Raw genomic sequence first — 21,943 nt, 5'->3', positions numbered from 1 at the left:
TGAAGGAGAAAAATGTTTTGTTGGTCATTTTTTTGTCATGACATCACTTTGATTAGTTGAGTATCTGAGGCTGAGACCACGGGACTGTAAAACATGATTGTTGGGCTTCATTTCACACACACACACACACACACACACACACACACACACACACACACACACACACACACACACACACACACACACACACACACACACACACACACACACATATATATATATATACACACATATATGTATACACACTAGAGTTGGATGTCTCGAGACCGGTCTTGGTCTTTTACGTGGTCTTGGTCTCGTCTTGGTCTCGACGGACTTTTGTCTTGGTCTCGGTCTTGGTCTCGACGGACATTTGTCTTGGTCTTGTCTTGGTCTCGACGGACTTTTGTCTTGGTCTCGGTCTCGCTGTTTCTGTCTTGCGTTCTCAAATCGACATAGTGTTCGGGAGATTTGGAGTCAACCATCAGCGGAGCGGGGGGGTGGCTTACTGGGCTTAAGCCCGGGTCATTTTTTCAGAAGCATGGGGTCTTTTGGAGTGTAATTTTTTAGTTAGATGCCTGACTGACAACTGTATAAAACAAAAACAACACACGAAGCACAGAGCGCACCGTCGTAAATTCCCCCTAATTTTGGTATGATCCGAGCTCAGGCACTAGGCAACTGAGCACAGCACCCATGTGAGCGAGGGGGGAGAAGCTGCTGCCTGCGAGTTTGCTGCAGACAGAGGAGAGCTTAAGTTTGACCAGGTACTAAAGCAAATCATTCGTACTGAACTAATAATGTAAATATGACGGTGTATCACAAAAGATTGATATCAAACTGATCACTTGGTTGCGTTACTTGCTCTTCGAGTGAATCAACAAATGGATAAATAAAAAGCCGAACAGCAATGCTGATTTTTTTTAGAGTCTTAGCTTACATTTCATCTTTTCAGTTGTTACCCTCCACGGCTAAACAAACTCTCTAAATCGGTTTCAATTGTGTACTGATGTACACAACAATGGACACAAGGAGCTTCTTTCAAAGAAAAAACTCAGGTGGATGTTATTTTATATATTATGCTTTGGATGTTGTTTAGTATATCTATGCAAAACAAGAGGAATTTCAATACACAGCAGTATATTCACAGCTGAAACCAGATATTTACATACACTTTATGGAGAAAACATAAAAACTTTTTTTTACTGTTAAACATCAATTTAGAGTAAACTTTTGTTTTAGATAAATGTTGAAATATCTTTTGAATTAGTTAAATGTCAGAATAAAAAGAGGGAGCTGTCTATTTTAATCACTTTCATCAAATTTAGGAGTACATATACACTAAGTTTATTGTTAATTAATAAGAAAACTCCAGACGATTCCATTCTGAGCTGAAGAAGCTTCTGATAGGTTAGTAGAGTCCATGTGAGTAAATTGGTGGCACAGCTGTGGATGCATATAAGGCAAAACACAGAGCCTGTTTCTTTGACATGGGAAAATCAAGAGATGTCAACCAAAACACCAGGAAAAGAACTGTGGAGCTCCATAAGTGTGGCTCAATTTTGAATACAATTTGGTGCCATTTGCAATTAAGAAATACAGATAGTTTCTCTCTTTACTCTCAAAGTTAACAAATATGTTTTTTATATTTATCAATCTAAAAAAATAAACATTTAGTCTGATTTGATGTTACAATTAAAAAGTGTTTGTGTTTTTATCTGAAGAGTACATAAATATCTGGTTTCAACTGTATATTTGATGATGTTGGTGTTTGGCTTGATTGTCAGCACAAAGAGGGAGAGAGAGGAACAGAGAGGGAGAGAGAGGATGACGACAGAACAGAGATGGAACAAGAGCAGGTGAGACACACATGTTAGTCAAATGGTTGTTTACCAAAACTCATCAGAACATGTATCTAGTACCTAGTGTTTCTTTTTAGATACCATTTGTTACTTTTCAAATTCTATATTTATTAAGTTATGCAGGCTTGTTTGCACAACAAGGCTAAATAATTATATAAACTTTTCTCAATCTAAATATTGTACTTTGGTAGAATTAAAAAATAAGTGTAGTGCAGGTCTATGATGATTTTTTTAGTGCTACTATCATCTAGTTCTGATTCTGGTTCTGTCTTGGTTACTGTTGTAGTCCTGTTTTAATTCCGGATCAGTTCTGGGTCTGGTTGAATTGGGGTTTAGTCCCTGTGTCTTGATACAGGCCCGACTTTGTTCTGCCTTGCTGCTTAATTAAAAAACTAGTTTAAGGTGTCCTGCATATGTATATAGAATAGCATCTGGCTGCAGTTTAAAGACTTTTTTTGTCTTGGTCTTGGTCTCGTCTCGACTCGGTCTCGTCTCAACTTGGTCTTGGTCTTGTCTTGGTCTCGATACCCTCTGGTCTTGGTCTTGTCTTGGTCTCGATACCCTCTGGTCTTGGTCTTGTCTTGGTCTCGGATTAGGCGGTCTTGACTACAAGTCTAATACACACATATACACACATATATGTATACACCCATATACATATATCACTGACATTCAGCTTGTTGTGTTTGTGGATATATGACTGACTTTAATTATTAAACATTCGCACATAAATAAGTGACGTCATATTCAGTACTTTTGACAGTTCACTCTTCGGCCGCTCCATCTTATTAGGGAAATTCCATATACATAAATGTAAATGTCAAAACTCAACCCCATCATTTAATTAGTTTTTGATTAAAATTGAATATTACTTAAACTCTCTTAAATTAACTTCCAATAAAAAAGGTTTATCATTGATTGAAATTCATTCAGAAATTTTTAAGGAATGAGCTGTCACAACTTTCAAGTACAAAGTTGTTATGAAGTCTGTTGATAGGTTTGTAGCATAAACCTATTCGCTGGAACGTTAAGGACAACTTGCTACACAGCAAAAGCATTGAACACCAAGTAGGTAAAGTTCTTCATGTTACTCATGCATGAGGGAGACCTGCCTGGAGCCAAGTGTCGTTCCACCACTTGACCTCCGTCAGACTCTCAGCCAGGTTCCCCATAGCACTCTTTTTATTGTGGTTACATGAATATGCATAGAGTCATTAACATATGACGTCTACATACAAACAAAGAGTACCGTGTGTGTGTGTGGTCAGAGTGTGACCCCATAAATGACTTCCCTAAACCTGCTGGTCTGGAAGTCTAGCAGTTCATCTAAACAAAAGGCACTTAGCCTAAAACAGATATAGCCACGTTTATCCTACCATAAAACAATAAAACAAGGTACGACCTCTTCCCATGCTCCCAGGATGTAAGTGTGCATTCCAGTGTGGAATACACACCAAGCCTTTGCAGCCTGCTAAAGATCACACATCCTATCACTACACAATTGATTATACACCTCTAAGCATATATGGTTAAATATTTCTAAGCATAAATGACAATCAACAATACAAAACCTAACATCTGTCACATCCCCCCCCTTTTTTTCTTTTTTTCTCCTTTATTTATTTATCCTTCTTATTTCATTGTACTGTATATTGTTACTGTTATTTGCCTTGTATGTCTACTGTACAAACTGAACTGGAATGACTGACTGTTCGCTTTATAAGTTCAATAAAGTTTGGAAAAAAAAAAAAAACCTCTTCGGCCGCTCCCTTCTGCCGTATTTTGCGGCAAAATTATCCACACCCACCGCCGCGCTATGAATTGTGGGATATATGGGACCACGAAGCGTGCACCGGACCACGCTTGATATTTGGGGAAATCGACGGCGCATTTGGAGTATGCATTTGAAGTACACTTCGAATTGGGACAGCCGAGGGGGGGGTGCCAAGATGGCGGAGTGAGTAGACGCTCTCTACCGAGTTCTGCACAGAAAGTTCGTGAACAACGGTAAAACCTCAACTTTATGCTGCTAACACTAACAATTCACTAAATAAGAGAAGATACAGCAATCATAGGGCAAGAAGCAGCAGAATGCCGAATCAGAAAGGAGCGAAAAGGGGACTGGAAAGTTCCAAGTCTAAGATAGCGCCTGAGAATGCTAACGAGGAGAGTGCTACGCCCAGCAACGTGCTAATGGATAGCTTCCATAACTACGCAGCTACTACGGTGGCACTCACGTTAGCCGAAGAAGAAATGGATGAGTTCCCACCTCTCCCTGTTACACCTCTCAAATCGCCAGCTCCGAAGAAGGTGATGTACGAACGCAGCAACTCTGACCCAGTTGATGTAAATGAGATAATTTCTCGTCTGTCGGCACTAATAAACACCAGGTCTGATAACATTGAGAGCATGGTGAGAGAGAACTCGAACATGGTGAAAGAGAATACGCTCCAGATTGAGGGTCTCAAAAAGACGATTGATTTTGTGTGCGCGGAAATGAAAGATATGAAGGGGAAAGTTTGCGACTTGGAAAAAAAAGTAACTAAAGAGGAAGGTCGAGTGGACAACTGCCAACAGAGAATCTCTGAGTTGGAAAGATATTCCAGGAGGTGGAATCTCAGACTACATGGAGTCAGGGAGGCTGAGAAAGAAGACGTAAGGGGAAAGGTGACTGTGATATGCCAGTCTGTTCTGCCAGAACAAAATCATAGGCTGCCTGACGTCATCGACACTGTACACCGACTCGGAGCCAAGCGACAAGGTAACACCAGACCTAGAGGCATCATCGTGCAGTTCACCTCCCGAATCTACAGAGATGCTGTATGGAAAGCAGCCAAAACATCCTCCTACCTTCAGGACAATCATTTGAGGTTCGCTGAAGATCTGTCCAGGGAGGACAGAGAACGTCGTGACAAACTGTGGCCGATGATAGACAAAGCCCGTAAGGAGGGTAAGCCGGCTTATTTCGTGGGAGGCCGAGGATTCATCAGTGGATCAGAAGTTTTCCCTCCTTCATAGAGACGCTTATTCAGTCTCCGAAATGACATTTCTGTAAGCTTGTTTACATGGTGAACTTGATATTTTCACCCTCAGGTTAAAGTTTTATTTTGTGTTGAAGAGTGTGTTTATCTATAAAAAGCTATATTTAAACCATAGCAGATAGTTAAATACTGTATTTTTATAAGCTTAGTCACTCAGGGTTTTTACTGTTCTACTACCTAAATTGTGCAGCACCCGGTCCCCTTATCCTATAGATCTATTCTTAGCTGTAGAAGTTTAGAACTTACTTTTTCTCTTTCTTTTTTCTAATAACTTTGTCTTTTTCATTTGTTTCTCTTAATACCAGGGGTTTAAGACAAACATGTAAACGCAAAGCTTTGTTTTTATTTGCCAAACAATTTAAAACAGATTTTTGCTTTTTCCAAGAGAGTCATTCCACACCTGCTGATACAAATTTTTGGAAATCACAATGGGGTAATGAAGTCTGGTTGTCCCATGGCTCTGAGCGTTCTGCTGGAGTTGCCACGCTTAAAAATTATTTTTCTGGAGATGTGTTACACTCTGACTGTGACACCTTAGGACACTACCTCTGCTCACTAATCAGACACAATAACAGTACTTTCATTACAGTAAATATATATGGTTACAATAATAAAACTGAAAATGATAAATTACTTGACTCCTTAGAAGAAAGAATTAATTTCTGGCTCTCCAAATACCCAAATTCAGTCCTCTTAATTGGTGGAGACTTTAACATTGCTTTAGACAATACGGTTGATAGGTGGCCTCCAGGGCAGCAGTCTTCATACAGTGCAAACTTAAAAAATTTCATGGGAAAATTTAATCTTGTGGATATTTGGAGAGAAAAATTTCCAGATGATAGACTCTTTACTTGGAGCAATAAGACAGGATCCAGGCAATCACGTATTGACTTTTGGCTTGTTTCTGACTGTATTGATAAAGATAATATTACCGTTAATATACTTGCCACCCCCCTCACTGATCATAGAGCAATTTACATTAACGTCCGAATGTTTACACTGGATAATATACCTCATAAATTCTCTTATTGGAAGTTAAATAATTCTTTACTAAAAGATAAAATAGTTAACATGCAGATTAATAAATTAATTGTTTATTATTGGAACAAAGCTAACAGAGAGAAGTCCTTTTGTACCAATTGGGAACTTTTTAAATTTGAAGCATGCAAATTCTTGAGAAGATATGGGAGTCAAATTGCTAAATTAAGGAAAGCTGAAGAACAAGAAGTAATAAGCAGAATTGCCTCTTATTACCAGAAGTCCCCAGAAGAAATCTCAGAGGAAGATAAATTAACTTTACTAGAACTTCAAAATAAACTGGACGGTTTATATCGACGCAAGGCTGAGGGTGCTTTCATAAGATCCAGGAAGAGGTGGCTGGAGGAGGGCGAACAAAATTCTGCTTACTTTTTCAGACTTGAAAAATACAGATCAAAAACAAACTCTATTCATCAACTAAATATTAATGGCATTGTCTCTGACAATCCTAGAGAAATTTCACATTTCTGTGCCGAATTCTATACTAAACTATACAACTCAAAATATAATGAGGCTGTCTCAACAGGATTTTTCAATAATATTAAAAACCTAAAATCTATTGTTGTGGAAGATAGAAGTTATTGTGACAGCCCTCTGACTGTGGAGGAAGTTTGTAATTCCATTTCTGCACTTAAGGCCAATAAATCTCCCGGCACAGATGGTTTGACTGCAGAGTTTTATAAATCATTTTCTAATCTCCTGGCTCCATTTTTACTGCAGGTTTTTACAGAAAGTATAGAGAATAACATCCTCCCTCCTTCTCTTACTCAAGGTCTCATAACACTTATTCCAAAACCAAACAAAGACTTACTCTTTATTGATAATTGGAGACCCATCTCCCTGCTCAATAATGACTATAAGGTTATGGCTTTAATACTTGCTAACAGAATTAAAGAGGTCTTGGAAACAATTATTGATGAGACACAATCAGGCTTTATGAGAAACAGACACATTTCTAATAACATTAGACTGGTTTTGGATTTACTTGATTACTCTGATTTGGTATCTGACAATAGCTTCATTCTCTTCCTGGATTTTTATAAGGCTTTTGATACAATTGAACATCAATTTATTTTCCACTGTTTGGAAAAATTTGGCTTTGGCAAGTTTTTCTGTAAAGCTGTCAAAACCTTATACACAAATGGCAATAGTTCTATTAAAATGATTAACGGCTCCACCCCGAGATTTGACCTGAAACGTGGTATTCGCCAAGGATGTCCTATTTCACCATATTTATTTTTACTTTGTACACAAATTCTTGCAACTAATATTTCAAACAGTGTTGTACAAGGAATCACCATAGCTGATAAGGAGCTCGTCATCAGCCAGTTAGCCGATGACACCACACTCTTCTTGAAGAATGCAAACCAAATCCCTCCAGCTCTTACTGTGATTAGTGATTTCTCTGAGGCCTCTGGTTTATGCCTAAATCTAAAAAAGTGTGAGTTACTAGCAATTAAAGACTGCCCTGCAAATACTATCTGTAATATCTCTGTTAAACAAGAAGTCACATACTTGGGACTGTTAATATCCAAAGACCAAAAATCAAGATGCTCTTCAAACTTCACTCCAATTATACAGAAAACCCTAAAAAGGTTCAACCAGTGGCTGCAAAGGGACTTGTCTTTGAAAGGTAGAGTGTTACTTACTAAAGCTGAAGGGATATCCCGATTAACATATGCTGCTCTCTCCTTACATCTGGATAAGAAAATTAGTAAAGATATTGACCGTATGCTCTTTAATTTTATATGGAAAGACCGTACGCATTATATCAGAAAAACTGTTGTGATGAATAAGTACGAATCAGGTGGGCTTAACGTTTTAGACTTTTCTACTTTAAATAACACTTTCAAAATTAATTGGGCCAAACATTTTCTTAAAAACCCTACCTCTATCTGGAACTTTATACCACATTATATTTTCTCTCGTTTTGGTGGCTTTAATTTTGTTTTAAATTGTAATTACAATGTTGAGAAACTCCCTGTAAAGCTTTCATCCTTCCATAAGCAGGTCCTCTTAGCGTGGACCCTCATTTATAAACACAACTTCTCACCTCACAAATACCTTATCTGGAACAACAGAGATATTTTATATAAAAATAAATCACTTTTCCTGGAAACTTGGGTCCAAAATGGGATCCTATTGGTGGCTTAGCTGGTTAATAAAGAGGGACAACTACTTACTTACAACGACTTTTTTGCACTATATAATTTTCCAATCAGTGTTCAGGAATTCTCAATGGTGCTTGGTGCCATACCCTCAGGGACTTTAATATTATATAAAAACACTGACAGCTCAATATCTACCTCAGTCACTCTCCCTGATCCAGCTGAGTCACCAATAGGAAAAATCTGCTTTTCACAGGAACTTGGTAACAGCAATAAGAGAATACGTAGTTTATTCCAAGAAGATATAGTCTCTCTCCCATATGTAATATCTTATTGGAACCGATATGTTCCAGATATCAAGTGGAAGACAGTCTGGATGGTCCCCCATAAATATTTGATTGTAAATAAGGTGAAAGAAGTCTCATTTAAAATTCTACATAAATGTTATCCAGCCAGTCACTACATGGTAAAATTTAAAAGGGACATTAATACTAATTGTACTTTCTGTGGGGATCATCCAGAAACTGTGACACATCTTTTTTGGTACTGTTCTTTTACACAGAGATTCTGGAAGGAATTTAGCAGGTTTGTTATTGTCCATATTTTAAGGGAGTTTTCTTTACGATGGGAAAATGTTTTATTCTGTTTCTTTAAGTTCCCCAAGAAGTATGAGAAATGTTTTTTTATGATAAATTTGTTAATACTTTTAGCTAAATTTTTTATCCATAAATGTAAGTTTACTAACAAAACACCATATTTCTGTCATTATTTTAAGGATGTGGAAATGTACATACAATCAATATCAGACTTCACCAACACAAAGGCTCTCAAAACAATATATGTATGTGAATTTTTGCGTGTATTCTTATAATTGTTACCTTTTTCTTTTACCCTTGGCTTTTTGTGTTAATGTTCTGTTGTTTTGTATACTTCATCTGTTCGTATGTTGTATACTCATTGTTTGTTAAATAAAGTTAAAAAAAAAAAAAAAGTGCTCTTGGAGGGACATGTGCAAGGGTTTTCTTCTTCTGTTCGTTTAATGGCAGTGTACTCCCCAGTGTACGAGGATACCGCCACTTGCTGACTTAGAGAATGAACTCTATTGTAAACTGAATTAGCGTCATTACAAACATGTGTTAAATTTGATTTAGTGATAATCGAGTGTGTTTATGCTTGTCTGTGTGGAGAGGATTGTTGGAAAAGTGATGATAATGTCCGCTATCACTGTCAATTGCCAGTAAACACTTCATCTGGCTGCTGAATCTTCACGTGACATATTATAAAGTCTGTATTATTAACTCTGTATTAGGCACCATTCTTCTTATTTTATGGCGCTGTTGTTCAATCGGGGAACGCTCTCTGTTGAGGAGAAAAGCAAAAATTTGTTGCGGATACGGATATATATGGTAAATGGTAAATGGCCTGCATTTGTATAGCGCTTTTCTAGTCCATAGGACCCCAAAGCGCTTTACACTACATTCAGTCATTCACCCATTCACACACACACATTCACACACTGGCGATAGCAAGCTACATTGTAGCCACAGCTGCCCTGGGGCGCACTGACAGAGGCGAGGCTGCCGGACACAGGCGCCACCGGGCCCTCTGACCACCACCAGTAGGCAAACATGGGGTTAGTATCTTGCCCAAGGATATTTGGCATGCAGCCAGGATGCAGCCTGGGATCGAACCACCGACCTTCTGATTAGTGGCTGACCTGCTCTGCCACCTGAGCTACAGCCACCCCTGTATATATATATATATATATATACACACACACACTCAACAAAAATATAAACGCAACACCTTTGTTACTGCTCCCATTCCCCATGGGATGGACGTAGAGACCTAAAATTCATTCCAGATACACAATATAACCATCCCTCCCAAACAGTGGTCACAAATCAGTCCAAATGTGTGGTAGTGGGCACATCTGCTATATTGAGATAATCCATCCCACCTCACAGGTGTGCCACATCAGGATGCTGATCTGACATCATGAGTAGTGCACAGGTGTACCTCAGACTGCCCACAACAAAAGGCCACCCTGGAATGTGCAGTTTTGTCTCACAGCAAAATGCCACAGATGCAACAAGCAATGAGGGAGCGTGCAATTGGCATGCTGACAGCAGGAATGTCAACCAGATCTGTCGCCCGTGCATTGAATGTTCATTTCTCAACCATAAGCTGTCTCCACAGGCGTTTCAGAGAATATGGCAGCACATCCAACCGGCCTCACAACCGCAGACCTCGTGTAACCACACCAGCCCAGGACCTCCACATCCAGCAGGTTCACCTCCAAGATCGTCTGAGACCAGCCACCCAGACAGCTGCTGGAACAATTGGTTTGCACAACCAAACAATTTCTGCACAAACTGTCAGAAACCGTCTCAGGGACGCTCAACTGCATGCCCGTCGTCCTCATCGGGGTCTTGACCTGACTCCAGCTCGTCGCCGTAACAGACTTGTGTGGGCAAATGCTCCCATTCGATGGCGTCTGGCACGTTGGAGAGGTGTGCGCTTCACGGCTGAATCATGGTTCACATTGTTCAGGGCAGATGGCAGCTGAGAATGTCCCAGTTCTTGCATGGCCAGCATACTCACCGGACATGTCACCCATTGAGCATGTTCGGGATGTGCTTGACCGGCGTATACGACAGCGTGTACCAGTTCCCACAAATATCCAACAACCTCGCACAGCCATTGAAGTGGAGTGGACCAACATTCCACAGGCCACAATTGACAATCTGATAGACTCCATGCGACGATGTGTTGCACTGCATGAGGCAAATGGTGGTCACACCAGATACTGACCGGTTCTGGGTCCCCAGACCCCCAATAGCGCAAAAAACTGCACATTCCAGGGTGGCCTTTTGTTGTGGGCAGTCTGAGGTACACCTGTGCACTACTCATGATGTCAGATCAGCATCCTGATGTGGCACACCTGTGAGGTGGGATGGATTATCTCAATATGGCAGATGTGCCCACTACCACACATTTGGACTGATTTGTGACCACTGTTTGGGAGGGATGGTTATATTGTGTATCTGGAATGAATTTTAGGTCTCTACGTCCATCCCATGGGGAATGGGAGCAGTAACAAAGGTGTTGCGTTTATATTTTTGTTGAGTGTACATACACACATACATATATATCATAATCATCTGACAATACTATAATATTGGCCATATTATATTTACATTACCACAGTGAGATGATTTTAGTCTCATGAACAACATTAACTAATTGTTATTTACTAACTAATCTTAAATGACTGTTCAGCACAGAAATGAAGCCCAACAATCATGTTTTACAGTCCCGTGGTCTCAGCCTCAGATACTCAACTAATCAAAGTGATGTCATGACAAAAATGAATGACCAACAAAACATTTTTCTCCTTCATTTCTGTCAAACAAAGCTGTATGTAACGTGTCTCGCGGTTAGTATCATGGTTGCTAGGCAACCTGAACAGCGCGACGAAGCGTATACTGTCCCATTTCACAAGCCTCTCACTTCCGCACTTCTCGTACTTATAGTACGCACCGTATGTAGTACGCGTAATGCGCGTACTTCAAGCGTGCAGACCCTGAATTGGGACACAGCGAAGGTGTGAAAATGGGTGTAGGTTACAATCAGCCAAGGTTTCAGGTGAACCCGCTGTGAAACCTAGCTCCACCCTATCATGTGATTTCCTGAGGTCAAAAGGTCTAAATGTGAGTGGGCATCCTTCTTGGGGGACGCTCCTATAGGGCTTAAATCTGGGACTCTCCACCATTTGACCTTAGAGCTGAAGAAGCTTCTCGGATGAGAGGTGAAACGTCTTGAAACAACTTAAAGAAGTCCAGACGCTTTTCTTTCCAAGCTCCTTAGACTACGATGACCTGAATGACTGAGAACCTTCACAGACATATTGGGAAAGGTAATAAATGCAACGTGACACAAGCACAAACACACTGTAACATGTTATTGATCTCTGCTTTCACCCACCTGTTGATTGGTCAGAGTCCAAAATAAGATGTTGGTCTGCAGTCAGACACGCGTCAGACCTAGAAAGACTTAGCAACCTACACTTATGATGGTGAGTAACTTTTTACTTCACAGTAAATGTTGAAACAGGTTTTGAAAATGTAATTAACCTAAATATAAAACTGCAAAACAAGCAGACTGTTCACTTATTGCTGAAGATAATTTAACATTTGATTTCTAAGGAATTTTTGTTTTCAGATTTTACCATATGTTTGAGTTTCATGTTTCTTGTGCAGCCTCTGCGTTTAGGGTAACAGTGGTGGTCAGCTGTATAATGGCTGCAATATAAACTGTTTGCAATAAAACAGCTTTTCCTTTTTATTAAAGCTGTCATTGCTGTTGCTGCTGGCTCTGTCACCAGCCAGTCCTCGGGGCACTGTGAAGAAGCACTCAGAGGACAGAAATGGTAAAATGTAACTGGCATTATGAATTTGCAAAAGTGTCCTCAAAAGTCCTTTTGTGAAAATAAACAAGTGAGATTCACTTTTTTATACTAGCTCTAAAACTACTTAGAGATGAAATGCTCAGATAAACCCAGTGTACACTATGTGCTCAGGAGCAATAAGCACTAATCAAACAGCTAAAGACCAGGATTCGTCAGTCTAAAGGCTGCAACACACCAAACACTACAAATTCGTCCTTGGATCATCAATTTACCTTGAGGCACTGGAATTGTTTATCTCCTGCTTAAATCTGAATTAACCCATTTAGAAATATCAGGAAATAACGAGACGTCCAGTTCATATTTTAATTTTTAATTATTATTATTTATTTATTCATTTTTTACCAAGATTTGGCTTAAACCTGATTTTAAAACCGTTTTAACTGACAGTCATAAGAAATTCTGAAATAAAAGAGAAATTTAAGATGAATTGAAACTACTAGGAGAAAATATCATAGTCAAGTTAAAATTGTGTCGACCTTATGGAAAGAGCAGTTTCTGAAGTTTCATCTTTTCACACTTGCATATGATTTTTTTTTTTTTAAAAGGTTTTTGTTTTCTTTCATACAGTGACCTCTCTGAACCCAGATCTGGACAGAGCTCCTGAAATGACAGACATCTCAGTTAACACATCAGTATATCAACATCTTTTGTTTCCAGCCAAGATGAAACAGAAAAGGCAGGCGTTGGATAATAAGGGCAATGTGAAATGGCAGACCTGGAATGGTTTCCTCCCTGATGGAGCGGTGTCAATTTACAACACATATGTGGGACGTATTGACTATGTCTGTAAACATGGATGCCATGCTGGCTTGTACAGCCGTAGCTTGGGAGATTTCTGCCACTATCCCTATGGCGACAAAGAGTATCGTACGGGCTCATTTGATATCCTTGTGAACGAAGATGACTTTGAGATCGTGGAGTGGAAGCAAGGTTCCTTTGGTTCAGTGCCCGAACATGCAGTTAGAACATGTTCTAGTGATGAGGTTTATGTTGGAAAAAACAAGTATGGTCTAGGTAAAGTGCATCCTAGACACACTGCATTTTTTCTACCTTGGAGAGGTGAAGAATATTTTTATTGGTACTATGAGGTGCTGACCATTAATAGAGATATTGACAGTGAGATCATCTCTGATGTCAGATATAAAACTAACAACGCTAAAATCAGCAAGCATCCTCCTGAGACCATGCGCATCTCTTCCAGTATTAACAATGGATGCAATCCAGTGACAAAAACAGTAACTCTTTCAAAGACAGTTAGAGATGAGAAAAGGTGGGACATTCACGCTTCTGTCTCGGTTGGTGTCACTACGACTTTTACTGCAGGAGTCCCCTTCGTAGCATCCGGAAGCATTCAGGTTAGCAATCAATTTACATTTGACTATTCAAATGGGGAAACTCATGCAGAAGAGCACACCCACACTGTTGAAGTACAGGTCTCCGTCCCACCAAACCACTTCTGCAAAGTCAAAATGCTGGCTTATAAGTATGATGTAAACATCCCTTTTACTGCTCTCCTCACCCGAACCTACAGGAACACAGCAATGAAACGATCACACATCTCAGGGACATACTACAGCATCCAGACGGGAGAGGTCCGTGCTGTGGTAGAAAGATGTGAATACCTAACTTCTGCACAGCCATGCCCACAAAAGACATAATAACACAGTTGTAATCATGTGTATATACAAGTTAAGTTGTAAAGTAAAACTTAATATTCCAAATTTATCCCTCCAAAAATAAAAATGCATCAAATGTTCTGTTTGTCATGCCATACCTTTTGTATTATTTTAGGGATTTTACCTTACAATATAAATCACATTGAGGTAACAGTTGTTTTGATTTGAGGCTGTATAAAAGCAAATTGAATTGAATTGAATTAAATAGCTGGAATGATGTTTGAACACATACAAATTGGCAACTTTGCTCTACCGGCTTAGTTTTTATGAATCTATAAGAATAATTATGATGATAATTTTTTTCTTTGCTGGACTGTAGTATTTGATACCTTATTCAAGGAATTGGTCATTCACGAGACACTGTGACCCTCTTAAATCAGACTAAAAATAAAACTTCCTACCTTCCTTCCAAGATAATGTGATAAAGTAAAGGAAGAGCCACACTCTCTTTATCTCTGTCCATGTGCTCACTAATAATAATTACATGTTGACTTACCAAGAATAAACTTTTTAGTGGTGTGATCACTACATCAGTTTTTAATTCTTCACAAAAAATTGTGAAAACTGTTTTTGTACCTGGCTTTCTTGTTGGGTGTTTTCAGTCAATCCAGCAGATGGCACTGAAACCTCATTAACTGCTCACCACAGCAGCTCCATTAATTAGAAGCTTTGTGGTATGTAAATGACATGTAAATGTCGTTAAAGATGTAAAAGTGATACTGTTTTACTTTTTTTCCAAAACAATCAAGGCTTATAATGAAATTTTTCGTGTTACTTCATATGTTCATTATATATGATTATCTTTATTTTTCCTGCAAAACGACAGCATCAAAAATTCAATTAAATTCTATTTTATTTCTTTAGTGACAAATCACAGCAACAGAACTTAAATTGATTTACTGTTGTTCAGATTTTCCATAATAACAGTGCCTTTAAGCACAGGCAAGGGTACAGGTAAATGTTCTTGTTTTTTTAGCTTCTTCAATCTCCATCAGAAAAGTTTTCACTTGAATTAAATACCGATGTTACTCATAACACTGAAGTTTTTAATATACCTTTGAGCATAGCTGGACTGGCCGGTGGGCCGATGGTGATTTTCGTTTTTATGGGCCGATAGGTTTAGGTCCCAGTCCAGCCCTGCACCGAAGACATTGTGGCAGTAGGCAGGAATAATTTTACATGTACAGGTGACGCTGAGCTGAGTCGTTTTTGCAGCCCCTGATGATCTCTGGCTGGCCTCAGGAAACATGCGCTAAAACACAGCTACCAGTTCGCCTCGACAGCAACACTGAAAACGGGGAAAAGAATCACGAGAGTGATTATGACTTGCATCTCTCATGCAATTGTTTATTGCAGTGCAAATGAACAGAAACGTTTCACATTCTGTACTGCTTAATGTCACATGGTGGAAGAAAAACACTAAATAATAAACCAAAATACTAAAGTGCTTACTATACATATACTTGAGCAGGTTTCCTGACAAAATGGCTGACAATAGCGGCATTTTTAGCTCCTGCAGTTATCTTAATGGCCATTACACAGGACAAAACTGAGGTTCAAAACCGCCTCGTATATGTGCACAAAACTGTAATATAATGCTTCTAAAGCTTACAAAACAATGAAGGATTACCTCTTAAATATCTTAACAGTGTACACATTGGAAATATATCAACCTTTAAACACTTTTACCCAAGGCTGGACTGGGACAAAAAATCGGCCCGGGCATTTTGACTAGAGACCGGCCCACCAGGATAAAGACTGAAAATGTGACGTCATTCAAAGGATTCTGGGAACTTGTGGCAAGAGGTACTAGCGCACGCAGGCTTTCAATTGAAGTCAGTTACACAGCGATAAAAAGAAAACCAAAAAATGGCAAGAAGCTGTTGTATTATTAACTGCAATAGCCGTGTTTCATCTTGTTCTCTCTATAAACTTCACAAGATGCTCGGTTGAACTTTCCCTCCTCCGAGGTAAACTTTTATTAAACTCTTAATCAACAGTCATGAGTCTCTGGTTCTCACCTTCCGGTGTTACACTCTCAAGACTCCGGGAGGAACACACAGGTAAATGCAATTCCCATTGCTACATCCCTTTTCTTTTACAAAGATAATGAACTATTCATAAGTTGAGAACTCAGTTTGCAACTGGAACAAAACTTAGACATGACATTTCTTTGTTGGACACAATTTTCTTCAAAAATAAAAAATTCTTTCTTCCACTTACTTTTTTAGCTTTCTTTCTATTTTCCTTTAGTATTACTTTTATTCATTTTTTCCTTCCAAACAAGTAAACAGATCACAAAGTCATAACTCAAAATATTATCACAGATGTTTTGCTCTGTTCTCTAACCAGTAAACAAATCACAACATATAACTCGTAATGTCGTCACAGATGGGTTTTTTTTTCTTTTGTCTTTCCTCTGACCAGTAAACAAATCACAACATATAACTCACACATTACCCCTTAATTGCATACATAGTCCTTCAGATATCCAGGTTGTTGTACTACTCGTCCTGACCTGGTAGTGCTGTTTTGTGTGTTCTCTTTGCTCTGTGTCGGCACAGTAATGTTCTGTCCCTCAAGCTGGAGATGTGCTGACATGTCTTTTTTGGCCTCCACAGCTCGCCTCAGATGGCGACGATTCCTTCTGAGGACTCTGCCGTTGTCCAACTCCACATCATAGGATCTGTTTCCCAGAGTGTTACATACTCTAGCCTTGGTCCATAAGTTGTGTGGTTCAAAAGGTTGGACTCACATCAAGTCCCCTGGGTTTAATGTGTCCATGTCCTTCGCTGTCTTGTTGTAGTACTTTGTTTGTCTCTCTCTGTTTTTCATCAGTGCTAACTTGTTGTCAGTCACTTTGGGTTGCAACAATCTGTCTCCTATTGGGAGGAGTGTCCTCGTCCTCCTGCTTAACAGTCTCTGTGCAGGGCTGGTAGTTAAACCTTGTGTTGGGGTGTTTCTGTGGTCCAATAAGGCCAAATATGGATCCTGTCCAGCCAATTTCGCCTTTTTCATGAGTCGTTTGGCAGTTTTAACGGCAGACTCAGCTTTGCCGTTGCTCTGTGGATAGCCAGGTGATGAGGTATGGTGTCGAAATTCCCATTTCCGGCTGAAGTTGGCAAACTCTGTTGAGCTGTACTGGGGCCCGTTGTCAGAAAAAACAATATTTGGGATTCCCTGACGTGCGAAATGAGCCTTTAGTTTCCTAATCACAGTACTCGACTTGGTATCAGGTAGATAATCTATCTCCCAAAAGTTGGAGTAATAATCAACAGTTATTAGGTAGTCCCTACCCTCAAAGTTGAATAAATCTGTCCCAACTTTGGTCCATGGTCTAGTGGTCGGCTCGTGAGGTTTTAGTGTCTCTTTCTGTTGTTTTGCATCCACAGACCGACATATGTCACATGTAGCGATGTACTTTTTGATGTGGTCGTTCATACCGTGTCAGTAGACGCAGTCTCTAGCTCTCCTGAGGCACCCTTCTGTGCCGATGTGTGTTGAGTGAATTCGCTGGGTTATATCTGCCTGCAGTGCTTCTGGAATCACCACTCTCTCTCCCTTGAAGACCAATCCATCCTGTGTGCTCAGTTCATCCTGCAAAGATTGGAACTGGGTTATTTCAACAGGTACATCTTTCTTACAGGCCGGCCACCCCTTTTGTATTGTTTTTATCAGCGTTTGTAGTGTGTGGTCGGTTCTTGTCCCTGCCCGTATTCTGTCCATGCTTTCTGTTGAAACAGGTACATAATCCACCATGTTGACACATTCTGTCTCCAACTCCGTCTGGCTTTTGATGCTATCCTGCAGGTAGGCCCTACTCAGCGTATCAGCAAGTAGCATGTCGCGGCCTGGAACATGTGTTATGGTTATATCATATTTTTGCAGCCTTAATAACATCCTTTGCAGTCTCTTAGGTGCATGTAACAGTGGCTTTTTAATAATGTTCTCGAGTGGCTTGTGGTCTGATTGCACTCTCACAAGACGACCATATGTATATTGGTGGAATTTCTCCATCCCAAACACAATAGCTAAACATTCCTTTTCAATTTGTGCATAACCTCTTTCAGTGAGCGTCAGTGCACGACTTGCAAATGCCACTGGTTTTCCATGTTGAGTCAGAGCTGCTCCCAGTCCTGTCTCGCTGGCATCACACTGCAGCGTCAGCTCTTCTTCAGGGCTGTAATATTTCAAAACTGGGACTTGTGTTAGTTTTTCTTTCAGTCTTTTAAATGCATCTTCCTACACGTCTGTCCACTCCCATAGGCTGTCTCTGTGCGTCAGTTGTCTGAGAAGCTCACAGTCGTCTGACAGATGCTTGTAAAACTTTGATAAATAGTTGACCATTCCAACTAGTCTCTGCACCCCTTTTATGTCAGTTGGTGCTGGCATCTCTGTGATGGCCCGTACCTTCTCTGGGTCAGCTCTCAGCCCCTCTGCTGTGAGTAGATGTCCGATGTATGGTACTTCCTGTCTTCTAAGCTTGAGTTTTTCCACATTTAATTTGATGTTTCTCTCTCTGCAGCGTTCCAGGAAAAGTCTCAGGTTTCTGTCATGATCCATTTCTGCCAACTCAGTCGTCTCTCCTTTTCCAGTGATCAGGATGTCATCAGCAATGATATATGTGCCTGGCAGGTTCTCTAACGCTTGCATCAGTTTGCGCTGAAAGACCTCTGGCGCTGGGCTGATCCCCATCGGCATTCTCAGCCAACGAAAGCGACCAAATGGTGTTGCGAATGTCGTGAGATGGCTTGACTCTTCTGTAAGCTTCACATGCCAAAAGCCATGTTTCACATCACAAACTGTGAAAACTTTCGCTTTTGACACATCTGGCAAGATGTCATCTATTGTTGGTAACGGGAAGTGACTACGCTTCAAAGCTTTGTTGAGCGGTCTTGGGTCAATACATATCCTGGGTTTGCCATTTGGCTTCTGCACTGTCACCATCCCACTGATCCAATCAGTACTACCTTCCACTGGTGCTATTATTTGTCTGTCTGCAAGGCTCATCAGTTCCTCTTTCAGTGGTTTCATCATCGACACTGGGACTCTGCGTTTTGGCAGTTTGACGGGCTGCACTGTTGTGTCGATTTCCAGCTCATATTCACCTTGCAAACATCGATCTCCTGTAAACACATCCTGAAACTCAGTCTTTATCTCTTCCAACAACCATGCGTTTATCTCTGATGGAGCTGTTGTCACTGAGCTGTCCAGAGCACAGATGTTATCATATTTAACTTGTATTAGCTTCATCGCTTCACTAGCTGTTCTCCCAAGTAGAGGTGTTTTACAATCCTCCTCTACCACTTGGAACTCGACTCTGTACTTTTTGTTGTTTCTTGGGTTTGTCAGCTTGACCTTACACTTTCCTAATGGACACAGCCTTGTCTTATTGTACATCACAAGAACCTTGTCTGTGTGCTCCATTTTGATGTTAGGGTTCAGCTGTTCGTGCCACAGACGATCCTGTCTCTGATCAGTGAGTCTTTTAATTGTCCAAAGTTGCAGGTGCTCGCCAGCATTCTCAGGTCCGTAACATATTTATCAATATTTTCTCCAGGAGCCTGATTGCGTGCAAAAAATCTGTATCTCTCGACAGTCTCATTAACTTTGGGATTACAGTGTTCATCGATTTTTCTCATCAGCTCACTTACTGTTACTCTTGCCTCAGCTCCGATCAGCGTTCCACAGAGCTCCCTGCCCCGTTCCCCGATCAGACAGTAAAACAGCTTCACTCTCGCCTTTTCCTCAGCATCCGGCAGAGCTAGTTCCGTGTAGAGTGTAAACTCTTCTTTCCATGTTTTCCACGCTTTAGACAGGTTCACTGAATCCATACTCCACTGTGCGGGTGGCTTCAATCCATCCATCGTATACGCCGCTGCGCTCTTCTCGTCAGTGTCTCACCTGCTGTCCTGAGCCGTTAGCACCTCCGAGGCTAACTAGCCTAGCTGGACGCGTCGATACCGTCTGCTCAATCTGTTGTTTTCAAAGCGCGGTGTGGATCACTCTAGACCCCGCTGCCACCATGTTTCATCTTGTTCTCTCTATAAACTTCTCAAGATGCTCGGTTGAACTTTCCCTCCTCCGAGGTAAACTTTTATTAAACTCTTAATCAACTTTCATGAGTCTCTGGTTCTCACCTTCCGGTGTTACACTCTCAAGACTCCGGGCGGAACACACAGGTAAATGCAATTCCCATTGCTACAAGCCGGTCGCATGACAGCCACGGAAAGCAGACGGGTAAAGAGATCGTTTTTTTTATCGGATTACGTCGTGGAAGAGAAATTTTTTAAGCCATGTTTCCGAAGTAAAAGCCGACGGATGGTCAGGATATACCAAATATAACGTCTCAGAACACTCCAGCTCACATGTTAGTCTGCTCCAAGCATTCCCACAAAGGTCAGAGTTTTGTAGTAGTTAATACGTCATTTTTCTTAACATAATTGGTGATATAGGTTACAAGCAAGTCTGGCGCTGAACAGAAATTGTCGCGCTATGCTCCTTTATTTATTGTGCATAAATAGTGAATTGTCCTGACACAATATTGCGTTTCGCTTCTGTTATTACCATGGTACATTGACAAAAACATATACTTTTATTCACAGGATAAAACAGTTGTTTTGTATCACTAATTGTCCAGTGCGATTACAGCATACAATATTGTTGTCACTGCTACATTTCTGTAATGCTACCAGAAATTATTTCCACTACTAAGTAATTACCGTTGAGCTCAAAGGTTATATTAATAAACGGTTAACGAATGTGTATTTATGAAGACGATTTGTGAGACTGGTAAACTTACCTTTGTTCGTACGATGGTCTTTCGTTCTACACGGTGCATTTCAAGGTCCTGTACCCATCCGTCGGTAAACTGTACCTGGGCTTGTTGCAGTGACCTGAAGTTACTAAAAACTTCATGAGTGTATGCACTCACTCCAAGAACCGTATAATTATAAACCTGAGCGTGGTGAAAGTTGGGCAGCACGCTAACGTCTTTGGTCCCTCTGTGTGCTCGTAAAGGTCTAACCCTTTCACTCCTTTGATTTTTTCCTCGTATCTTTTCTTTGTCTTTTCGTCGAGTCTGTCTTTGTACGGACCGGCATTGTTCTCCTTTTGTTTTGTACATTCCTTTTTTGTGCGGCAAAGAAAAAACAAGAAGGTATTGGAACCGGAGAATGAGCGTTTTGCGGTGCTGCAAATGCTTGCATTTGATGCGGTACTTGGATTGTTTTGCCACGAGTTCCCGGCATGCAATGCGCGAAAATCACATGATTGCTAAACAAGGGGGAGGGTGCATCCGGCCTCCTCGGCTGTAATTGGTCCAGCCCAGAGTCGATCATGACCAATTGGCCAATCCAACACCTTTCATTATATATCCGGTTGTTCAGTGATGACGCGACGAATCCTACTTCCGGGTCTAAAGTAGTCTGCGTTTAATATGGCTTTTGTGTTGTTAACATGTTTAATGTTTTGTATTTTCTTCTATTTGATCTCAAAAAGCTCCTAAAACAGTCAGTGATCCCTGTTGACCTCCCTCGGCTTTTATTACCGCTAATCATTTATTTAAGCTCAGTTTTTAAAACCTTAGGATGTAACTACAGCCCAGCCCATGCAGCAGTATATGAATGACTAACCTCGTATTGTGGATAAATTTTCTCAGTTGTTCTCCTGGCTGAAGTTTGGTCCTTTTACAGCATCCTGCCATGCGATTACATTTGTTCCTGACCACCAAGAACACTCACGTTAACTTTTATCGAGTGGAAAAAAA

General features: G+C 40.4%; 1 protein-coding gene and 1 long non-coding RNA gene across 2 annotated transcripts; one reads left to right on the top strand and one right to left on the bottom strand.

Moving 5' to 3' along the window:
• The first annotated feature begins 12,904 nt into the window (after window positions 1-12,904).
• LOC308404735 (natterin-3-like) lies at window positions 12,905-14,851 on the top strand. The gene has a single exon (XM_080894900.1). It carries the CDS (start codon window positions 13,105-13,107, stop codon window positions 14,155-14,157), a length of 1,053 nt encoding a protein of 350 aa, XP_080751026.1. The 5' UTR covers window positions 12,905-13,104; the 3' UTR covers window positions 14,158-14,851.
• A 1,655-nt stretch (window positions 14,852-16,506) lies between these two features.
• On the bottom strand, window positions 16,507-19,968 carry LOC308404736. Its single transcript, XR_013973186.1, has 2 exons — window positions 19,830-19,968; window positions 16,507-17,772 (listed from the first exon to the last, which is right to left on the bottom strand). It is a non-coding gene; the product is annotated as an uncharacterized lncRNA (long non-coding RNA).
• Window positions 19,969-21,943: the final 1,975 nt, after the last annotated feature.

The sequence above is a fragment of the Rhamphochromis sp. 'chilingali' genome, assembly GCF_963969265.1.
Source record: "Rhamphochromis sp. 'chilingali' genome assembly, chromosome: 10".
Lineage (NCBI taxonomy): Eukaryota > Metazoa > Chordata > Actinopteri > Cichliformes > Cichlidae > Rhamphochromis > Rhamphochromis sp. 'chilingali'.
Note: the sequence above shows the minus strand (reverse complement) of the source record. Positions and strands in the feature narration are given on the sequence as shown.

Excerpts from the sequence above, each read along its gene's own strand:
- LOC308404735 (XM_080894900.1), top strand. The coding sequence starts at position 13,105 with ATGACAGACATCTCAGTTAACACATCAGTATATCAACATCTTTTGTTT.